At 42.6% G+C, this 23,697-nt stretch overlaps 1 protein-coding gene across 3 annotated transcripts; it reads left to right on the top strand.

Annotated features, from left to right (window-relative positions):
- The first annotated feature begins 893 nt into the window (after nt 1-893).
- stox1 (storkhead box 1) lies at nt 894-23,305 on the top strand. Of its 3 annotated transcripts, XM_068327274.1 has the most exons (5): nt 894-1,381; nt 18,742-18,894; nt 19,397-21,499; nt 21,596-22,043; nt 22,671-23,305. In XM_068327274.1, exons 1-5 carry the CDS (start codon nt 1,051-1,053, stop codon nt 22,822-22,824), a joined length of 3,189 nt encoding a protein of 1,062 aa, XP_068183375.1. In that variant the 5' UTR covers nt 894-1,050; the 3' UTR covers nt 22,825-23,305. The 3 variants fall into 3 exon arrangements, with proteins under 3 accessions (XP_068183375.1, XP_068183374.1, XP_068183376.1); XM_068327273.1 differs by having other exon boundaries at nt 19,397-22,043; XM_068327275.1 differs by lacking the exon at nt 894-1,381 and adding an exon at nt 9,647-9,670 and having other exon boundaries at nt 19,397-22,043.
- Nucleotides 23,306-23,697: the final 392 nt, after the last annotated feature.

The raw sequence follows: 23,697 nt of genomic DNA, 5'->3' as shown, positions 1-23,697 counted from the left end.
GACAATGCAGATGAAATCAGTAGTGGGTAAAGATCAATAGAGAACATTGTTGGGATGCATTCAGCAGAGAAACGTCTTCGACAGGCGTTAAAAGAAACTGATAAATTCCTTAGAATAAATTCGTAAACCTGTCAGAGATACATCAAATCTGTTGAAACCCACCTGAATCCTCGTGATCTCAGTTCTCCCTCCTACCACCATCAAGACATCTGAGTGTGGGTCAGAGATAACAGCCTCCTGAATCTTTTTCTCCCATACTGGACTTCTTCACGTGGATCAGCACCAAACTACAATTCAATTGAAAAAATCTTATTTGTCACTAAGGGGAAACTGAAAGTACATAAAGCAGTAAAATACACAATAAACAGAAATGTACAATATAAACAAGTATGTGCAATGAGTTAATAAATATATTTTTTTGAAATTTAAATTGTAAAACTATAAAAAATATGGTCTGTTCTGGACCGAAACCCATTCTACCTCTGGTATCTGTAGGTGAACATCATTCTGCAGTAAAAATAATCCAACTAAAGGACACGGGTGGAAAAGTGGAAATTCTTCAATTTGTCTGAAATCAAAATGTTTTTGTGACATGAATGAAACGGCACCTGTTCCTACACACACACACACACACACACACACACACACACACACACACACACACACACACACACACACACACACACACACACACACACACACACACACACACACACACACACACACACACACACACACAAGTCGGTGGGAGGTCTACCTGTGTAAGCCAACAGCAGGCAGGCTGATGAGTCCTCCTACCCCCCCCCCCCCACACACACACACACACACACACACATACACACATACACACACACACACCCCCACCACCACTGTTTTCCTAAGCAGCTGAGGAAACCAGTCGGACGTCTCCGCGTCTCCGGTTCACTCGCTGCAGGATCCAGACGCGCACTGAAGGAATGTGTGGTAAAACCCGGCATTCTTCTTGCATTTCCAGACCGGAGATCCTCATTTTGACAAGTGCATTTTCACACACGGCCCGATCTTCCAGAAATGTCTCACCAGCAGCGGGTTGTTCAGCTCTCCAGCGCCTCGATCGCGGTCGTCCTCGGACCAGACGACGAGAGTTTGCGCGCCGGCGGAGGGAAACTCAACGCCAACGTGAAGAGTGGCCAGGAGATTTTTGCGGACTTTAAAGCGCAAAACGTGCGCAGTTTCTGGAATAAACGGCTGGTGAAGGCGATGACTGAAGTCTACTTTCAAGGATGGATGGAGAATTTGGTGCTTCTCATTCAAGGGAACGCGAACAACCTGGAGGTTCTGAGAGAAGCGTGGATGCGCAGAGCTCTGAGGTCCCCCAAGGGGTTTGTGATCAAAGCTGTGGGTATGTAACATCAACATGTAAAGAAAGGCATTGTGAATTAAAAAAAAAAAAAAAATCTAGTGTACAAGTTTATACGTGCTGCAGGTTTCCAGAAACTATTCTATGACAAGTAGATATGTGTGAAATTTAAAACACCCCAAGTCACCCAAGACTACAATGTGGTTTCTTTGTTTTTTGACACTGTAGAGACACACAATCAACAACATTTGTCAACCAAATGATGTAGAAGTGTGAAAGCTATTTTAAAAAAAAACCCAGGACCTGGCAGGTTTTAACAGCCTCCCTCCTCCTCATCAGCTTCAATCTGTCCAACTTTATTTCAGTGTATTGATCTGCCTCAGGATTTAGACAAACTGTGATCCTGATTTCTTGTGGAAACAACAAAGTATTTTACTCATATTTACGTTGTTGTTGTTGTGGCCATCTTAATTTTAAGAGACCAGTTTCACAGCAGTTTCAACAACAGGTGTTTTTTCACTTAGATCAAATAACCTGAGGATTTGTATTTGTTGAAACCCTCCCCCCTAGATCTCTGATGTGAATTATCCAGATTTCCTGATCCCCCTTTCCCTCCATCTCACAGGTCATTTTTATCTTGTTAGTTTTATCCTTTTTTTTTTCTTCTATGTATTTATTGTAAGTGAGATTTTGATCCAGATACCACAGGATCAGAATTACAGAATCCAGATTTGCTGTGTTTGGACAGGCCGCCCTGTGTTGCTTAGTAATATCACATTTCCTCAGCACAGACACAGAAAAGTGCAGAGGTTGAAACTCTAGAGTGACAGCAGCTTGAGGAGAACACAGCACAGTTCAACCTAAAAGCATTATCACCACATCCGCCTGTCCTCCCTGTGGGATTAACATCATCCACATCTTAATCTTCAAAACTACCAGCAGCAGACTGATCAATCAATTTAGCTGATTAATCTGCACCAAAAATGTATTTATGTCTTTATCTGTCAGATAAAGTCACACCATCCATGATTAGATAATCCACTGACTGTTCTGCCCCACCCGTCTCACAACCCCTGAGACCAGACGAGAGACATTCACAGAGGTTGTGTTTCTGATTGTGTTGCAGCCAAATTGTGTTGTTGTACCTTGACAAGTGCTGATGCAAGTAGTGCGTTGATTTAAAATAATTTTATGTTGTGGAAACCTGTGTGTGTGTGTATGTGTGTGTGTGTGTGTGTGTGCAAATGCGCAGAAATACGTGTTGTATTGGCCTTTAGAAATCCACATCAGTCGACCTCTGTTGTTGCTGGATCAGCGTTTGCGGGACTGCTCACATCTGTAGCTTCAGTTATCAGGATCAAGATTAGATCAGGTTTTACCAATACTGGTCCCAGTGTGGGGTTAGAGATGATTTAAAGAGCTATCAGGATCCCTTTGTTGTTGACACAGTGATAGGTTTACCAACGCTTGTTTACAATCTATACCATGTAATTACCTCTAATTGCCCCCCACCCTCAGATGTGTTAGCAAATATGTGCTCAGTGACAATGCCTAGAAATATCCATGGAGCCTCTCAGGATGATCTCATGGGCTGTAAATTCCTGACAGCTGGGAGAAAATGACAAGCCTGTGTGGATCAGACCGAATGACAGTATTCTTCAGAGCTGCACCAGGTTTTTTTTTTTCTCATAGTTCTCTGTTAAGAAGGAAAACGATCAACTTTAAGTTGTAGAAAATAAAGATGCATCAGAAGTGGTTTACGCTTCTGCTAGAAATCACAATCAGGTTATCCAGATGTTTAGATTCCTACAGGTTATTGACGCCCATCTGTTGGCTTTGGTTCAACTGTCATGCCTTATTTTCATGGTCTGTCTCACCCACAATGCATCTGTCTACCTGCTGATGTGTATCAGTGCTTCAGCTTTGCAAGACTGAGCAGTCGGCATAAGTAAAGGGAGGAATGTGACGCGAGGAGGAGGATGAGACCACACAAGGGTAGACCCAGGAGGGTTTAGAGCCGAAGAGGAGATGGGGGGGAGGTGGAGGCTGATATACCGTCCCGCTGTGAGATGGTTTCTGGCCCTAAAATACAACTCGGCACACAAATGAAGACCACATGAGCCAAAGGTGATGCGTGAGCTCAGAGTGGAATCAGAAGCAGACGCTTTACTCTGTAGACTCGACACCTCGTCTGCTCCTCAACAAATCCTTCACATCCCAGCAATTTGTATGGAAATCAGGGCTAACAGGTCGTCAGGTTTACTGCCTCCAAACGGCGTCACAGTGAATCTCCGTGAAGCCGCTTCTCTGCCACCCAGGATTCATGTCCCCCCCGTTTCATGGCCACTGAAGGACTGTGGAAGTCAGACCTCCAGGCGTGGACCTCCAGGCTCTGGCATTGATATAAATATGTCACCTAGAAAATAGACATGTTATGAGTTGTGGGTCACAGTGAATTTCTAACGGCCCTGTTTCCTCTGTCAGGGAAGAGCAAGGTCGACACAGGAGGATATTTTTGAAAAACTACTGTAAATGTTTACAGGACGCGGTTTAAGTTAGTTTAAGAGACAAAGATGATAAAACAAGGCTTCCACATAAACGGATGCATGAATTAATCTGTGCTAATCACTTATCGTTATCAGTGACAGATTAGCCTACAGGGTGATCACCCACCCAACCCCCACCCCAGCCCGTGCAGGGGTAGGTTGATGGAGGAAGGGGTGCCTCAGGGTAGGCCAGGGTAAACAGACAGGGTGAAGAGGTAGAATGAACAGTCTTTGTTGTCATCCTGGTGGGAATGGGCCCCACCGACAACGGGAATGACCTACGTTTGATTCATGGGCGTCTGCAGGGTGTGTCTCATCCCAACCTGTTTACTCTTTAATAGTTGTTTACAGAATAATACAGAGGTTCCACTTCAAAAGGTTTAATAAATGATTATTGTGGATTGAGTACTAGACTGTCTGGAAGAAATGGCTTTTTCAAAAAAATCAGTAGTTCTATTAAGTGGATTTTTAAAAATTTTGTAAATACTTATTATGATCCCTGAAGGGAAATGAAGAAATAAGTTTGTTTATCAAACAAATGCATATATATATATATACTAGCGTGTACAGGCCCCTGTAATACGTAAACCCACGAGGGGGCCTGTAGGCATGCAACGTGAGGTGGAGTGGTGGGCAGCTCCTTCGTGGAGCACCCCAAATGAGCAACTTGTGAGGGGGACGGCTTCTTGCTCAAGGGCGCCTCGGCAGTGCTGACACCTCCAACTGTCAATTCTTAGAGTCTTTTTCAAAACCCTGATCACCTTGTGCATTATCCGTGAATTATTAATTTATTATCATTTTAATTTATTTTTTAATTTTAATCAGCTGTAATGATCCCCATATGGAAATTATTAGGTTTTCACCGGAGGCTCTGCTGCTGCACCCCGAGGCTGCGTGATGACTGTTAGCTGGTTCTGCATTATTTAGAGCAGGATAATCATGGAAGCTGAAACTGAAACATTTATACGGATTGTGTAATAAGGTGTCTTGTATCAGTTTTACACAATCGAGCTTTAAAACTTCCCTCACCCTGTTTGACCACAGATGTGAAAGCGTCGTCTCAGCAAGCTTCTCACTTTCAACCTGGGAAAACTATTTTATTGGCTCATGTAGGACCTTCTGTAGGTCTCCCTCTGCGTTCTGCGTTTCAAGCCAAGTTTCCTTTTTAAATATGTTTCATTTCACTTACCATAACCACAAGGTGGTAGAGCATTCCTGAAATGCTGCATTCACCCCTGAGATCATTTCCTGACTTCAACGACTCGTTTCTGTTCTTTATTTTTCACTTGAAAGCGTTGTATTTTCACACAAGGGGTGTAGCCTTTCATGGGGGTGTTTTGTCAAAGTCTCAAAGCGCTGCACTAATGGTCATAACTCTTCCAGATGTTACCTTATTAACCATGACACCCCCTCGCTGGGTTTTTCCAAGTTTAAAAAGGCCCACCCTGTTTTAACTCGGCAATATAGGTCAAAGGTGGCAACCTCCCTGCTAACAAGGCACCATGGGGTCAGTTACATACAGGGGGGGGTTTGTTCGGAGGCAAAGAGACTTACCTCAATATAGCAGCCAGGTGATCCCCACTAAGTTACCAGCTCAGCTACTTGTATCAAGTAATCAATAATCGATGCCTGATTCTCACAACCACATTGATTAGACAATAACTATAATTTCACTTTTTTTTTTTACTTGAAAAAGAAATTCATAACCTGTAGTCTGTCCAGATACTGTATGTGAGAAAGGCTAAGACATTTTTCACAAATGTGAATGACGTCACATTTAAATAAAGCAATGATTTATAATCCGTAGCTCCATTAAAAGCTGTTGTTGTTTACTGAGAGATTGCAGGAGTCATATTTGCATCAAAGTTGGCTTGATTTGTTTACTAAGAAGCCAAAAGACATAATAGTGTTCCAGCATGTGATTACATCTAACGTGCAAAAAAAAAAAAAGTGGAGCTTTTTAGAACACAGTAACAAAATCAAACGGGAGTAGCAGTCGTTCACGTTCTCCGTGACCCCCCCCCCTCAATCCCATCGTGTCCTCGGAGGATAAAGAGCTCAGACACCTTGAAGTGTCTCCCCAGTTAGAGGACACTTAGCTGTTAACTACTGCGTGCTGGTTTTTACAAGTCATGAATAACCCCCAACCACCCCACCAACCACCATTCCCCACCCCACCCCCGTGCTGACAGGGTGGTTCCATTAATGCAGATGTAGATTGTAGGCTGTTGCTGTCTAGGGTAAGGGGTAAGGGTGTTTAATTCTGTTTTTATCTCTACTCTGTACAGCGTTTCTGTGACTGTTGTCAAGCATGAACACATTTTTTTGCCGGACACAAGTCCCAGAAGCTATTTATTACTTTTAATTTGCTATTCCAACTTCAACATTACTTCATCCGACTCATCCAACTGCTGGTGCGTTTCTTCCACAAACTGATTGATGTTATTTTTAGATGATGTAACTGAATCTTATTAGTTATTGTAAACGGATCTACATCATACCGAGTTTATGATTCCCATTTGGCTGTTTGCTTTCCTTCTCATGCATATGGATCTATTTTAAGTAAGTCACAAATGTATTAATCATATTAGTTCAGAGATTAGAGTCATAGCCGGTTTAATATTTGGTATTGGTGACTGTAATAGGTAGTCTGGGTACATATAGACTACAAAATGTGTTTTTTCTGTAAATTCACATTAAAAAATATGTATTTATCTGTTTTTTTTATACTGCTGCTACTATTATAAAGTGGTTTAAGACGGATTGATGAAGGGAAACACTCACTTTCGTGGTCCACTCCTCTCAGTTACAGCTTCCATCTGCTCTCAAACAATATTATTTCAACATAAACCACTTCTCCAGCTTCCTGACACTAATAGCATGACATTAAGCGGCTACAAAAATACATACTGGTGATGATGAAGTGTCTGGATAACCAAAGAGCTCAACTTAATCTCGTACCCCTTGCAAAATCAGACGAAGAACGTTTTCGGAAATCATATCAGTTTGAACCCAATAGTGTTGAGGGTCCAACGTCTGACCTGAGTGTTTGTTTTACAGATCAGAATCAATTAATTTCATGACTCCTAAATAAACTAGAGGTGACTGGAGATGAATTCTTATAATGAAAGTTCCCGACTGAAACTGAAAGACTGATTTGAAAATTCTGTCAAACCCATGCATCTCATTGCATTGTTTGGGTACCAGTACTAATAAGACATAATGCTTATACAGGTAGTCCTCAACATACGAACAGAACTGGCTCCAAGAGGTTGCTCTAACAGCCGGAGTCAGCTGTTGATGTTGACGTTACACTGTAAAGGTAGCATGTAGCTTACCTTTAGAGAAAAAGAAGAGGAGGAGGAGGTGGGAATTGTCGGTCATAGGTCGGATCAGAAAGATCGTTACCACTACCACTGTCTCCACTAGGCTTTGATTTATCATCCATGATTAACAGTAAAGTATCCAAGGTGTGAAGCTTGACGCTCTGAGATACTCACAGAGACAACAACAAACAACAAGAGGGGGAGACGAGTGTTGGGGATTGTGGCAGAAAGCGGAACTGCAGGACAATAGATTGGTCGTATCTCTGACTGCTCGTAAGTCAAATGTTGAGGACTACCTGCAATGTTTAAATTATTCTTAGATAACTTTTTTCATTTATATTTGTAGCGGCGAGGTCATGTATGTGTTTTTATTTAGGATGTGCTTATGCCTGTTGTTTTTTCCACCACGTCCTTCCCATAGAGGAGGCTCATCTCACACTGGACTCTTTGTAATCCCAGATATTGGCCTCACCTGTAGTGTTGGAGTCGAGTGATGCCAGAAATAAAAATGCGGGAGTTTCCTCTGCCTCATGTTAGTTTACACACCCTGTCAGTGTTTCCCTCCGGGGATTAATCCCTCACCTTCCAACAGGCCATGTTGCACATACAGTGGTACCTCTACTTACGAAATTAATTGGTTCCGGAAGAAATTACGGAAGTAGAAAATCAAGTAAGTAGAGACACGTTTTCCATGCAAATGCCCTAATCCGTTCCAAGCCCCCAAAAATTCTGACATAAATGTTTTATGAAGTTTAAAAATGCACCAAAACATGTAACAAATACATGTTACAATTAGATTATTACGCAATAAATGAGAGTTGTGTATAACATGAAACAAAGAATAGAGTAAAGAATAATAATGACGGTCATTTATTTTTTAACAGCTGTCCCCATTGTTTTTTGGCCTCTTTGGTTCATGCGCTCCTATCTCACGATGACGAACAACAGAGTGAATTCCAGTCCACCTTTTGAACTTCTCCAACCACCCACGCAATGCCTTAAACTCCTTAAACTTCCTTTTGTTTTAATAACATGTCGATTGCCGAAGACACTGCATAAGCACCGTTCTAGCGCCACACAGAGGTGGAGTGGCATCCCTCTTAGCCAATGGGATGCCAGGAAGATACGTAATAGGTAATAGCCAATGGCAGAGCAGCTATGAGAATGTTGCGTTCAGGAACATGTGGGAGATTCGAGTATCAGCCGATACTGTGTTTTTACATTACGTAAGTCGAAATTTCTTTCGTAAGTAGAGGCAATATTTTCCTGCTGAGAAATTTCGTAGGTATAAAATTTCGTAAGTAGAGACATTTGTAAGTAGAGGTATCACTGTAGTTGCGTATTACTGTTACTCTTAATTCTCTGACAGGATATTTTCAACGTTTAATTTAATATAGAGTTAGACCAACATCAGTTTTTTGGAGTGTTGATATATTTCAAAAATGAAATGTCCTATGTGTTTCCCTGGTGCAGAATATTAAAAGTGATTAATTATATGATCTGTTCTTTATGCTAGGACATCAAACACAAATTTGCTTCACATTAAACTGTTGAATCTGAGAAAATGGGCTTCATTTTTAAACAATGATGGCTGTCACTCTTGATCAAGGGGCGTGGATCTGCTGGAAACACTCTTAGATTGTGTGTATATATGTCTTGACAAGCCATGTGGGTGGGGCAGGGGAAAAATACCTAAATCTTTGAGTGAGATGACACATCTCAGGAAGATAAACGCTGTTATTTATTTCTGAGCTCTGTGTAGATAATTAACAAGTGAAATGCCCCAAAAAAACCTCGGTTTAATGACTACTGATATGATGCTGGAAACTTATATGAAGTGCATGTGCTTGAAGTTGTGAAGAAGACCGGGTCTACAACTGAACCTTGGAGATCACCATCTGTAATCAAACAGAAAACAGAACAGAGAAAAAACTTAAAGTTCATCACTGACTTGATTAAATAGACATGGAGTTAAGGATGGTGCATGTCTTCCCTACGTGTGTATGTGCGTGTGTGTGTGTGTGTGTGTGTGTGTGCATGTGTATATCCTGCATTTATGAAGTGCAAAACTAATACTTATGTTTTCCAGTAAATTAAATGCCTCCTTAGTTTGAAACATATGTAGAAGCCATAATGGATTCAAGAATTCTCTCAGGACTTTGTCACAGATTTGGCATGAGAGAAGTACATACAGTTCTAAACAATGCAGCAATTCTGACAGATATGCAAAGAAATATGCAGGTCTGTCATCCACAATTATATCGCTAGAATTCACCAGATGTCTGGTATTACAGGCACCGGTAGAATGTGGAGTAATGTTCATGTTCATGAAAGCAGACGAGAGCCAGATATCTTGGGGTGCGGGCGAGTAAATCTGAAGAGGTGCGACTTATGAAGTGCAACGATGGGAAAATAAAGTACTGCTGGTATCATGCTGCGCAGAGGACTATGAAATGCAGGTCTGTCTACCTTCACGTTGTCACCAATTTTCTGTTTCTGTTGCAATGCATTTTCATCAGAGCTTCATGAGGGTTTCTAGAACCGGACCAGGGTCCTTTATTTCTTTTGGCATAAGCTAGGGCACTCTTTAAATTGTTATTACTGTGAATCCAAAGGTAAAAAGCATGTTCCATTTGTATTCCAGCTGTGAGCGTTGATGTTTTAAGTTGTCTCAATGTCCATTAGAGCACCTCAGTTGTAGCTTGTTTATGTTTTCTTGCCAACGTACATTGTAAGTCAAAGGGTTGGTTTGGCAAAGTGATTCTCTAACTGGGTTATACCCCCTGTTTTTCTTCTTCGCTGCCTTTGTATTGCATGTGGCAGGTCACTGCCACAGTAAAGGTTTCTATGGCGACTTGAGTCAACACAAAGCTTTCCTGTGTTTCTCTTCATGGCTCAGACTTTAAGCTCATGAATACGTTTTTAGTTATGGCATCTTGCAATTTTCTCTTATCTGTTCCTTAACTGAGTAATGAGCGCTGCTGATAATTAAAGGTAGCAGAAAGTGTGCATTCATACCCTGACAATTGAGTCAAATAACATTACACATGGTTCTCCAGATTTTATCTAGCTAATGAGTCACTATTACTATGTTGAACAGCCAAAAAAGTACTTTTTCAAACACTGATCATAAAGAAGGCACAGTGCAAAATTCAGTCTTTTCCTCCTTGTCCGCGCTCCACTTAATATTTAAACACAAGCACTCCGAGATACTAATCCACCAGTGCATAAGATTAAATATTTAACTAATGGCTTCACGTTTGCACAGAAATACTGGTTTCATTGTCCAGAATCATACAATAAAGCTGTAAACTAATCAGTGAAGTTTTGGTCTTTTTCAGTTGTAAAAATGTGTTTTGAGTGGAAAGGTGGCCAACGCCTTTTAGAATGTTCCAAAGCATAAAAAGTAAAATCATGTGCAGTAATTATACAGTAGCCCTACAAACATTTTGTAATGATGTTGATTATCATACAGCATTTCTCTGTTTCTTTCAGGGAGTATGGACCGGAAAGGGTCATGTTGTCAGACTGGGCGAGGTCTGGGTGTTGGGACACTCAGACTGGGGTTGCTCTCTGAAGGGATTTTTTCACTTAGTTTATTGGGCCATTTAACTGTAACACCCACATCTGTGTGTGAAAGACAAAAACTTGTAAAACTCTTCACAAGTGTGATTTGCACATGCAAACACACACACACACACACATGCAAGTTGGAGAGGGTGGTGTTTTGGAAACCTGTTATACCAAAGGAACCAAAACAAAGGGAAGTGGTCCGAGGACTGGAGGGGACTACTGACATGAATTACAGATGACATCTCTGCTATAACAACAGCTCTGTGTGAATGTTTGACATTATCTCACCAGACTTGTCTCAGATCTCATGTCTCATGTACGGCCTTCATAAGGTCTCAGTCGAAGGGAGGCAGGGTGGTATTTGGTAGTTTATACAGGCGTCAAGTTCATATTGAATGTCATGTACTGTGTCCTTAATGAGGGAGAGGGGAGATTAGCCTGTTTGTGCAGCGAAGCCTGAAAGATTAGGCGATACCAGCAGGAGATAAGATGGTGTGACGGGTAACCAGCCTGTTTCATGTAGATTTTATTAATAGGTCAAAGTGAACAGACAAAGGCTTCATTCAGCCTTCATTTGAACTTCAGTGTCTACACCAAGGCATGCATCCATCCATCCATCTTCCACCACTTATCTGTAGTGGGGTCACGGGGGCAGCAGCTTCAAAAGGGAGCCCCAAACTTCCCTTTCCCCGGCCACATCCACCAGCTCTGACTGGTGATCCCAAGACGTTCCCAGGCCAGTGTTGAGATATAATCCCTCCACCTGGTCCTGGGTCTGCCCCGAGGTCTCCTCCTAGCTGGATGTGTCAGGAACACCTCCCTCCCTGGGGAGGTGCCCCGGAGGTATCCGCACCAGATGCCCAAACCACCTCAGCTGACTCCTATTCACGCAAAGGAGTAAGGACTCTACTCTGAGCCCGTCACGACCAGCAGTGTTTCTCACCTTATCTCTAAGGGAGACACCAACTATCTGCATGAGAAAGCCCATTTCCACTGCTTGTATTTGCAATCTTGTTCTTTTGGTCATGACCCATCGCTCCTGACCATAGGTGAGGGTAGGAACGAAGATTGAACGGTAGATGGAAAACTTTGCCTCTCGGCTTAGCTCCCTCTTTGTGACAACAGTGCAGTAAAGCGACTGCAATACCGCTCCTGATGCCCCAATTGTCCATCCAATCTCACATTCCCACCAAACTGTAAACCCTCCTCAGCACGACTATGCCTTGATATCCTGTCCATGAAAATCACGAACGGAATTGGTGACAAAGCGCAGCCCTGGTGAACGCCAACAGCCACTCGGAACAAGTTCGACTTACTGCCGAGAACCCGAACGCAACTCTCACTTTGGGCGTACAGGGACTGGATGGCCCTTAGGAGAGGCCCCTTCACCCCATACTCCCGCAGCACCCCCCACAGTGTGTCCCTGGGGACCCAATCGTATGCCATCTCCAAATCCATAAAACACAGGTAGACTGGACGAGCATACTCCCTCTAAAGAGGCATGTCATTCATGACAGCCCCTCAACATCCAGAGCCTTCAGCATTTTCTGGGTGAATCTCATCAGTACCTGATGAGGTACCTCAGTACCCCAACTGCATGGGGCTTTGCCACCATGCAGTTGTTTAATTACCTCGGTGACTTCGCCCAGAGAGATTGATTCGAATCTCCCATAATTCTCCAGCTCTGCCTCAACAACAGAAGACGAGTCAGTTTGGGTAGTTGGATTCAGGAGTTCCTCAAAGTGTTCTTTCCATCAACTGACAACCTCTTCAGTCGAGGTCAACAGTGTCCCATCCGTGCCGTATACCGCTTGGATAGTCCCCCGTTTCCCCCTGCTGAGCTGTCGGACAGTCCTCCAGAACAACTGTGGTGCCGCCCGAAAGTCCTTCCCCCCGGTCCTCTCCGAACTCCTCCCACACCCTCTGTTTTGCCTCCATCACAGTTGAGGCTGCAGTCCTTCTGGCTTGTCGGTACCCTGCAACTGCTTCATGAGTCCCCAGGGACAAATGCCCCTGAAAGCCTCCTTCTTCAGTCAGAATGGCTTCCCTAATCATCGGGGTCCACCATGGTGTTCGAAGGTTACCGCCCCTTGAGGCACCCAAGACCTTGAGACCACAGCTCTCAGCTGCAGCTTCAGCAATGGAAGCTTTGAACATCGACCATGTCCACAGCCTCCACAGGGATGACGAGAAGCTCCTTCGGATGGCCTTGTGGACAGAGTCCTCCTCCAAACGTTCCCAGTTCACCCGCACTACTTGTTTGGGCCTAGCAGGTCTGTCCAAAGGTTTCCCCCGCCAACAGACCCAACTCACCAAGTTGGGTGAGTGTCCAAAACACATGGCTGAAGGTCAGATGATATGATCACAAGATCGATCATTGACCTCTGTGAAATGACATCATCAGCCTGGTCACATGATCCCAATAGCAGTCCACATAAGCTACTTTTAGTGGCTGGAATATGTACCATGTTCCGTAGTTTGTTAATGTCTGATAATTAGAAACACAGCTGATACAGATGAGAATGTTGCTGCTTTTGCAGGATTATGTAATAAACCAAAGTATTGGACCAATTAAAATATTTACAAATGTTTTACAACTTTGATTCATTCCTAAGGGAAATGGGAATAGCCAAATGCAAAAATGCCAATCTTTAGAGAAATATTATTAGTCATTTGTCACTTCTCATCGTCCTCCAAAGACCATGCGCAAAATTTCATTGCGATGCATCCAGCAGCTGTTGAGACATTTCAGTCGAGACAAAAAAAGGCCATCTGATGGAACCTACCATCCCCAGGGCCATGCCGACAGAAGGTTAATGCACTCACAGTATAATAATCAACATCTCATACCAAGATGGATGTTTGCATTTAGTAGATTCCAGCTAGACAAAGGGAAAAATATAAGAATAGGAGTTCCCTCCACTGCTGTACTCCTGAGTAAAGTGTCTTGTGAAAATATTGCACATATTTGTTGTATGCATGAGATGTAAAATGTAAAATGACAGGAGAGGAAATGATGTGAGGATTTGTGTTGCAACAGTACTTCAGATGTCCCTTAATTCGATGTAGTATGATGCTTAGGTTAAACCATTATTTGGAGTTTTTATTTTAGTGTGCACAGTTCATTGAAGGTCTGCACTGCTTTTTGGTGTGTAAGTATGTTCTTCCAAAAAGCTAGAAGTAATGCAATCACATATGAAATGGGATTCATGTGGCCCACACAGCCATGTGAATACATGTGGTATTGATCAGTGTCAGCTGCCAGAAGATCTCAGTGGGAATGGAAGAGAGAGGCTTTCTGTCAATCACCTCCTCAAAATAAGCAAACGACTTCAGTCACTTTTGGTTTCCAACCCCTGAGCACCCGTTTATTCTCTCATACACTTTGTTATATGGGAAAAAACATCTGATTTTTGCTTTGCTTGGAGCAGAAAGTACAGTCTGGGCTTTGTGTCTGTATTGCAGTGTGAGATTAAAGAACAAACTAGTTTCATCTGGAATGAATTCTTTTAATTTGAAGTTGCAAAGGATCTGGATCCAGAGCTTTGTTTGTCATTGAGGGGTGGTGGCTTTTACAAGAATTAAACCTTGTATTTCATGGATAACACTGACAATATTTAACACAGATTACTCAATACACTTCACATCAGTGTATGATCTGGATCCAACCAATATTCCACAATGATTCAGAACATGTAAATTTCAGGCGCTCAGAAAATTCATGAGTGTGAAGTGACAAATAATAATTAAAGAATTCAGTTTGGTTTTAAATTTAACCAATCACCAAATGTTACTGAAGTATTTTCTGAAGAAACAGTCATCAATGAATTATTTTTAAAACAATAATGATAATGAAACCAACATGATTTCAAATTCTAGTGGTTGGTTCTCATGGTTATGAGTTGTATGGGAAGGTCAAACTGTAGTGGGACTATAATTGCTATAAGGTACAATGATGTAATGGGAAAATGAGCTGTCCTGGTATTTATGCTGAAAAATATACTAAATCAACTGACAACTTGGAAAGAAAAATTGTTCTTTGCACAAACTGTTCACCTCCCTGCATTTTTATGTCTCTAATGGGTCAAAGACATTGTTTTACTTGAACACATTGCTGTAGTTCAATAACAGAAAGAATCTCCAAGGCAGAAATGTCCCTTCTTTATTCCCTGGTTTGGGTCATGACTCTAAAAATTCTGGCTGTGACACATCTCATAACACGTCAAAGCCAGTTTATATTTTTTCCTAGTGGTATATGGTGGGAGACATGATATCATCATCATCATTCAAAATGTACTGTTGACTGGCATAGTTAGGTGACCAATTTAAAAGGGGATTTAAATGGTGGCTTTCTGAATATTAAACTCCTGGGCAGCGTTTTGCAGTTCCAAACAGTTATAGAGGGACGTAGTGTTCTGATCCAACTTCTGAAGCTGTTCAGTCATCCTGTTAACAGATCTATTCAGGCATACAGTATTGCTAAACCCAGACCCTCCCTGTCTAGTGAACACCCGCGACTCTCAAACTCTGAGACTTACTGTTAAATATGTGTAGACTCCAAGCTTGAGGTGAGGTAACCCTAATGAAACCCTGTTATTTACCCATCAGACAACACTTTTGTAGTGTGAATAAGAAGACATCACACTGCTCTATTTAAAGGGTGGAGGATTAATTATTATAGGAGAGCAGACTGTGACTGTAAAGCTGCTGGAGTGACCCCCTTAGAGGTTATTTTGAATTGCTGCTCCTCCTAATGTCATAATGTTACTTTACTGTTTGAGTCTCAAGCTACTGTTTCCCTGCCCTGATCTTGTGGCACATGGTTGTCATGGCTCCGAGAAGGGTATTCAGGCTGTGTGTGACAATGAGTGTATAGTCTAGTCTAAGATTACAGGAACACACAGGTCTATTCCCCCTGGAGAGAATAGAGAACATCCTTGACGGTCACGCCTGCTAATGTTAGACTCAATACATTAATCCTCTCCTTCCATCACAGTGTTTTTCTCATAAACTCACTGCTAAAGGTGTGTTTTTGTTTTCCTTCTCACATCTACAATGTCAGTATCATGTTACTGATGATTTTTCAGTTCATCAGCAATCTCCTGCTTGCACTTATTTCTGTTTCAGCACAAACTCTGTCACCATGTGTCTGACAGGAAATTCTCCTTTGAACCAGGATGTGGTCAGAGAGGATATAACGTCCTTATTTTGAGATTGCATTAAGGAGTGAGTGATTTCCCGTTGGTTTATTGAGACCTTGTATTTAAGACCCCATTGTATCCCTGCTGGCCTTTTGACTGTTGTCAGAGCCTATAAGCTGTTGCTATGTGGACAGCCAGTCAGACATTCCTATAGGAAGTTAACAACAATACAGATTAGTCAGCAGCACTAATTCACTGCTCAGGGAGACTGCTATTGAGATATCCACGGTGAGGTTTAGTCAGATTAATGTCTGCTGTCGGAGCTGGAGGGAGGCAGATGGTTTTGACTTTACGAGCCCCCTGTGTGTCGTAGAGGCGGATTTGGAAATAAAAACCCCCGCCTCTGAAACCAGTGGGCCTTAAGTCAGCTCATGGAGCCGATAACTGTTTCCCTTGATTTACAATAAAACATTCTCAGTACACTTTAAATATATAATGATTACTACTGTGATTATTTTGATATTATTTTATGCAGCTGCGTGGACAGTTCTGCAAGATGTTCTGAACTACTTCAAATTTTTTCAGGTGAAATTGTTTTGGGTTGGTTGTGCAAATATTGGCTATTTCTGAAAAGTTTAATTAAATTCCAATAAGTCTGTTTTTCTCTGATTCGTCCGACTGATACGGGACACTGAGCTCAGTAGTTTCCACAAACACCTCTATATTTAATTACAACAGGATATTTAGAAGCAGCAGTATGGTACAGTGGGTATCGCCGTTGCCTCGGTGTTTGATTCCTTTCTTGATTCCTTTGTTTGTATGTTCTTTTCATGTCTGTGTGGGACCTCTCAAGGTTTCTCTCACCTCCAAAAACATACAGCTTCGGTGAATTGGTCACACCGAATCATCCATATGTGTGAGTGTGTGCATGAGTGGTTGTCTGTCTGCATGGCCCCACGATGTGCTGTGGACACATCCGGGGTGTACGCCACCTCTCACCCATAGACAGCTGGGATTGGCTCCAGCAGACTCGTGACCCGCAAAGCAGAAAAGTAGCTGAAGATAGATGAACATTTAGAAGCCTTTCAATCCTACTCAACTATTATCCATTCTTAATGGTGTCCATGCTTTAAGCTAGCCTGGAGCAGTCAGATTTGCCACAGTGTGGTGCTCCTTCTGAACTGATAAAACACATGTGCAACCCAAAAAAAAATAGAAATAAAAAAGTATTAGCATGCATGCCAGGATCTGTCAGTATATGTGTGGTACGTGTGTGTTCAGATTGATTAGTTGTTTATTTTACCTGGCCCTCAGTTACAAGTCCTAAGTGTGAAAACTGTAAATGTTTAGTTCACATTAAGTTTGAGTTTGGCTGCGTTTTCACCAAATGCACTGGTGTTGATGGGAGAATTGGCCACCATCACATGCGCCACATGTTCTAGTTTCTTTCAAACATTTCTAGATAAAGTGTCATTTTCAGTCCTATTTGTATTTCCAGGAGTTTCACTGTAGCATAAAACACAGCAAAACAAAAATCACTTCATCCACATTTGAACCCGAATCCTAACCTCTCTAAAGCTAATGTTAGCATGAAGAACCACAACGTGAACCCAACCCTTACACATAGGATTTGATTTATGCTTTATTGGGAGACACAGCCATCGGGGGAGAACAATGGGACGGTTTATGGCAAGGGGCCACAGGTGGGACACAAACCCAGCCTCCGTTTATGGGGGCACACTCAACCAACTGAGCTCAATGCACCCCAGAAAAGAGATATTGCTAAAATAATGTCAAACCACAGCCTCCCAGTTTGGCATACATTACCCTGGTAAAATCCCAAATGTTTGATCTGCACTGGCAGGAACTGATGGTGTTCTCTCAGTGGACGTCTTTATTGGTAGTTTTCTTCTTTCCTTTCATGAATTCAGAATGGAGAGTCATTGGTTTGTGGTTATTTCCCCTTGTAGAAGAAGAAAACTCTTTTTAATAAAGGACAGAAGATTACTTGATTGGTACCATTTTTGCCTCTTGTCTCTGAACAAAATAACAGACTGACTTTCATGTTAGCCCTCATTTAGACACAGCTGCAGTCAGGATTCACTTTTGATGTCCTATCCAATCATTGGGGTTTGATGGCAGCCCAAACTTTAGCTTTACTCTCCTCATCACAAGATGCTTTCTCACAAACAAGCCCCGTTTTCCTGACAAAACTTAACCACGACATGTTTCTTCAATTATGCTCTTCTGTTGATTGTTTGTGATTCTGAGATGAGCTCTTTTTAAACGTGTAGCTGGTTTTAAGAGCAGCTTAGTTTTATGATTTTCAATCCTTGTGACTTGTGCCAAATGGACTCCCACATTTTTTTCCTTACTATTTTTTACAAAGACAAATGTTTCCAAGACTGTCTCTGTCTTTTTTTCTGACTTTCTCTCACTTTCAGCAAGATATTTGTGTAAGAGGTATCTTCTAGATGTGTAGTGGAGTATGATATGGGGGGCATGATATCTGATCTGCCCAGCAGGCAGACCTGTGGTCACTTCTGTGGGAGTATTGGAATTCTGTGGTCTGTCCCAGCTCTGAGATGGAATTTGGAAAGCAGTCAGGCATGGTCCATAACTCACATATATAGACCACCTCGGTCATAATTTAGAAGGTGGTTAGGAGAGGAATGTCAACTTTGGTACTTAGAGTTGTTTTCACTGGCAGAACTCAGAGAGAGAGAGAGGTCTCTCACCCAGGTGTGTTTGTGTGTACTGCAGTAAGCCCACCTGTTTCACTCACTAATCTGCTGTGTGTGTGTCTGTGTGTTCAGGTGACCTGTCTCCGATGCAGATGTCCCCAGTCCCCCAGTCCCAGTTCATTCCCTTGTCGGAGGTGTTGTGTTCCGTCATCTCCGATATGAACTCCTCTGAAATCATCGTCAGTCAAGACGCACTTGTGAATTACATGAGCAAAGCCCACCCAGGTAACGCATGAAACATTGACGCGTGTCTTATTAAAAGGTTGTGTTGAACATATTTATTTGCTTTCTGATGGAATGTTATTCACAGGAGAAAACTGAGCTTGCTCTCATGTCTGTCAGTTATATATGAAGCTTCAACCAGGAGTCCAGCTTCCTTCCACAGCAACTAATCAGCATGTCGTGTCTCTTTATTTAATTCATATGAAAAAGAAAAAGAAAATATGAACACTACGATTTGCCTACTTTTTCTAAACTCAGCATCCCATGGTCCAACTATTTTTTTGCATTGAACAAGATATAAAGAAAAAGTGAGGCACACTATGTTTTGTTTTTACGAAGATATCGGCTGTAGTTTCATATTTAATGGACAGACATGACAGTAGTATTTATCTGTATTTGTAGTAAAGCAAGATTTTTCGAAACGATGAGACATCTGTTGAATTTTTCTTATAATTCAAACTCAAGTTAGTCATAATTTGTCCACCTGCTCTCTTTAATGTTTCAGGGATCACCATTCCCACTCAGGACATCCTCTACACTGCTCTTGGCAGTCTTATCAAGGAGCGTAAAATTTATCACACAGGCGAGGGCTACTTTATTGTCACACCTCAAACCTACTTCATCACCAACAACATGGTCCGAGAGAAGAACTGGTGGACCTCTGGCTCAGCAGATGACCCTCCCTCACCTCCTCCCATTACCTACCTATTGAGCAATGATGTCTGTCTTGAGAGTACTCAAACGCTACCAGTGGCCCACTGCAAGTCTTGCTGCTGCTTCAGTCCTCTTCAAACACCCACGAATATGGCAGTGACACCAGTAACAACCAACATTCCTCCTTCCTCCACTGTCCCAGACCATTCTGTGTCTGTTTCCGTAAGTGAATGCACCAACAAGAGCTTAAAGTGGCCCCGACCATTAGATCACAAACCCACAGTCCAGCATCAGTCCACTTCCACAGCAGCAGACTGTCAGGCAAGTGAGATCAGCAAAACAACAGTCACTACTAACGCAACCGGCCGCAAAGAGAAAGAGAACAAACCGGGGAGGAAGTTTGGTCTCAGCTTGTTCCGGAGGAATGCAGGTAAAAAAGAAAAGCCAAAGAAGGAGTATGCTTCATTCTCAGGTCAGTTCCCTCCAGAGGAGTGGCCGGTAAGAGACGAGGATGATCTGAACAACTTACCTCGTGACCTGGAGCTTGCCATCATCAAACGCATCAACCCTGAACTGACTGTGGATAACCTGACACGTCACACAGTCTTAATGAAGAAGATGGAGGAGAGAAGGGACAGGGGGATGGACAGAGTGTTGGACAGAGGTCTAGATAAAGACGAAAAGGGAGTGAACAAGGGAATGTCCACTGAGATCCTGACACTGTCAAAACCCAGACATCATCATTCCTCGAAGGCAGGGAGAAGATCCACTCAGAGGGCCTCTCGCAGTAAGAGGAGGGTCCATTCCTCTAGAGACAAGCATAAGGACAGGGAGACAGAGAGGGTTAAGTCTAGGACTCCTATATGTGTCGATGACTATCCAGATGGGGAGGATTTGGTGGAAATCCCTGTTGAAAACCCTGATCAAGTGAAAGATGAAGGAGCTGTTGAAGGGAAATCGCTTTATAAAAAGCGGATTGAGAACCCTTTCCAAACTCATTCAGGTAAAGACAATGAGACCAGACAGAACAGAGAGCAAAGACGAGAAGTCAAAGAGGGCAAAGCTTCAGGGCAAGGTAGGAAGGAGCGAACAAGTCATCGGTCCAAATCGTGGGACCCACATCGAGCCAAAAAAATTGCATCAGATGGAGAGCAAGCAGGGAAATCCCTTATATCTGAAGACAGGTATCACTGTGTCCATGAGAGGGACCATACTGTTGATCATCTGCTCCAAAGAGACGTAAAGCCCAATAGAGATCTGACACTGGACTACAGCTCAGCCTACCCACAGAGCAGCACGCTCCGAATAAATGAGAAGATCCGACATCAGAGGGAGGGCAAGAGTAAAGAGAGCTGGGACGGAGAAGGCAAGAATAAGAACATTCAAGAAGTTGCATACAACAGTTTACCAGACCACAGCCAAACCAGTGATGTTGGTCTGTCTAACATCCAGCGAAGCTCCAGCACTAATATAATTCTTCCTATCCACCCTTATGAGCCTGTTATAAATCACTCACATGACATAAGTCCTCCCTACCCCAGGCCTACTTTACAACGGAAACACTCCCTCAAACTCTCCAACCCACAAAGAGATGAAATCCAGAGGCCTGACAAGCTCCCTTCACACCAGCAGCCCTGTGAAACCACGGTCTCCAAGGAACAGCAGGAGCTACGACCTATCATTATCAGTAATAAGACCCATAAGACCATGAACCAGGAAGAGAAGCTGGAACTGATAGCTGATAGCACTCCAATGATGGACACCGATGGCTTTATTGAAGATGACTACAGGCTCTATCAGAGAGTAGATGAGCAAGAGGATGAAGACGCCTGTAGCTCCTTGTGTCTGAACGAGGAGATTATCGATGCAACAAACATGTATAGAACATGTGTAGCTGAGTACGAGGGCCAACAGCTAATTTGCAATAATCATCAAGCTGATTTGCAGTATCAAGGTGCCAACACTCACTGTTATAATTCCAACTTTCACCAACCACATATCATCTCCATACAAAATTCCAAGGATGCCAATTTAGATATCACTCCCTCAGCTACCCAGAGAGAAGAGTCCCTCAGCCCCACCAGAGCTGGACAGACCACCTGGAGACTCCAGCCTCACGATCGAACGACTAGATCGCCCAGGGTGCAAAGTGATTCCAGCATCAGGCAAAGTGCATCAATCCCGGGGGAAGGGCAGCACGAGGTCAGCCTTGATGTGGATTGTGGCGAACCATTTGAAGGTGCAGACAGCAGCATCTTTGATTACTGCCCGACCGAGATAGAATCAGATGGAGAGACGGTGCGTAAATCAGCCGATGAGGCAAGTGGAGAATGTCCCCGCTGGGGGACTGAGCTGGTGGAAACACAGGAGGAAGAGTCAGACGAGACAGGTGGTCCTCGGACACACAGGACAGTTCTGAACACTTCCAGTGCAGCCAGAGCAGCGGAACTGGGAGAGAACCAGAGCATCACTGGAGACAGTGGTATAGACTCTCCTCGGTGAGTGCCTGTCTTTTTTGTGCCTCGTAGGTTTTGTCATAAAATACTCTCATTTTGGTTTCAGCCTACTTTCAGAGGTGGTGTGTCTTTTCCCAACAATTGAATTAGACAAAAGGAAAGGTTTTATTAGAGAGAAAAAAGGTCCTTGGGAATAAAGTCATAATCCCAATCCCAAATCCACATAGACATTCTCTTCAGACCAATGTTATTTTATTTTTATTATTTATCTTGCTGACTTTGATCCCACAACAGACTTGGTCTCACTTCATTCTAGAGGAGAAACACAAACATGATTCTGATGCTGGTTAACATCTGGGTCACATGTCTGTGGTTGGCCATTCTCAAAATTTGTGGGGGTTTTTTCTTTAAAGCAAACAAAAGCTGAGCAAACACCTTGTGACCAATTACAGAATCCAGTATTTGGACAGAAGGGAATCATTTTGATAATTATGCGTAATTGCTGTGCCGCATTTAAATCATCATTTATAATCAAAGAGGAAGAGAAGACTTATTTTTCCAATTGAACTTGCGGTGCCCCCAAATATGCAGGGGGACAGAGTCCATGAACATGTCACCTTCTTAAAATGGCATATTTTGAGATAATTAACCCTGTTTTCCTCCCTACAGAACACGCGTCAGTCTTACCTCCAGCAACACTGTCCTTCTGGAGGGTCTCAAGAGAAGAAGCTTTTTACAAAACCTGGAGAAACTGCATTCAAAGAGCAATGCCATTCGCCCACAGAGCTCACTGCTGCAGCTGACTCCTGTCATGAACGTATAGCAGAACCCTCAGCCTGAGCTGTGCTGGAAATCACATATCTGTTTGAAATGGATAATACCATTTCCTCAAGTGTTCATATCTATGATACTGCTTAGGTTCATTCCAGTTAGAAAGGCACTTGAACAGCACATCCATCCACCATGACAGCAAATAAATGTCCTGAAATTGCACCTTGATCTGGATATTTCTGAAATACTTCTCCATTCCACGGGTCACCTTGCTTCAAAATGTCTTGTTAAGATACATGTTACCACAATGTCTGTACAGATGTACATTATGTATTTTTTCTTTGTAAATAACATTAAAATTAATATGCTATGACATACATGTACTACCTTGCTTGTGGTGATAATGCAGATATTGTCTACACCATTTTTGCGACATGTACTTTTCTTTATCGAAGAGCCCAGTTTTTAAATGATAGTATCATCATTAATGTCTCCTTGTGTTTCTTTTCCATGTCATTGAGCAATAATCAATAAAAAGGTCAAAGAATTATGTGTTAGAATTGTCAATATTGCTGTAAGCTGTATCCACATGAAAAGATTAAATATTATATAACATAGTCTGGCTAGTTGATTGCTGGTGGGAGAAACCTTAACATTTGAACCAGCTTATTAAAACGTGCTATCTGGTAGAATTATCGGTGATGTAAACCAGACATACTCCATGCCTAGGGCGCTGATAAGCCCTATTATTTTTGAATATTTCAGTGGCAGGGGATCGCAACCTTGAGTTGACCTCATGAGGCAATTTATGCCTGACATCGAGCAGTGAAAGAATGTGCATCAGCGCAAGTGTGGGACGGAGGTTGGTTTCCTGTCATTTCATACACTGAAAAACAAAACAATGGTTCTGACTGGATCAGTTTTG

Source organism: Antennarius striatus, chromosome 11 (genome assembly GCF_040054535.1).
Source record: "Antennarius striatus isolate MH-2024 chromosome 11, ASM4005453v1, whole genome shotgun sequence".
Lineage (NCBI taxonomy): Eukaryota > Metazoa > Chordata > Actinopteri > Lophiiformes > Antennariidae > Antennarius > Antennarius striatus.
The sequence above is the reverse complement of the archived record's forward strand: the minus strand, read 5'-3'. Positions and strand labels throughout refer to the sequence as shown.

What these genes read in the sequence shown, in the direction of transcription:
- stox1 (XM_068327273.1), top strand. Translation starts at nt 1,051, where the DNA reads ATGTCTCACCAGCAGCGGGTTGTTCAGCTCTCCAGCGCCTCGATCGCG. An exon ending in GTTTGTGATCAAAGCTGTGG is followed by an intron (nt 1,382 to 18,741) that starts GTATGTAACATC and finishes CTGTGTGTTCAG; the next exon opens with GTGACCTGTCTCCGATGCAG. An exon ending in AGTGGTATAGACTCTCCTCG is followed by an intron (nt 22,044 to 22,670) that starts GTGAGTGCCTGT and finishes TCCTCCCTACAG; the next exon opens with AACACGCGTCAGTCTTACCT.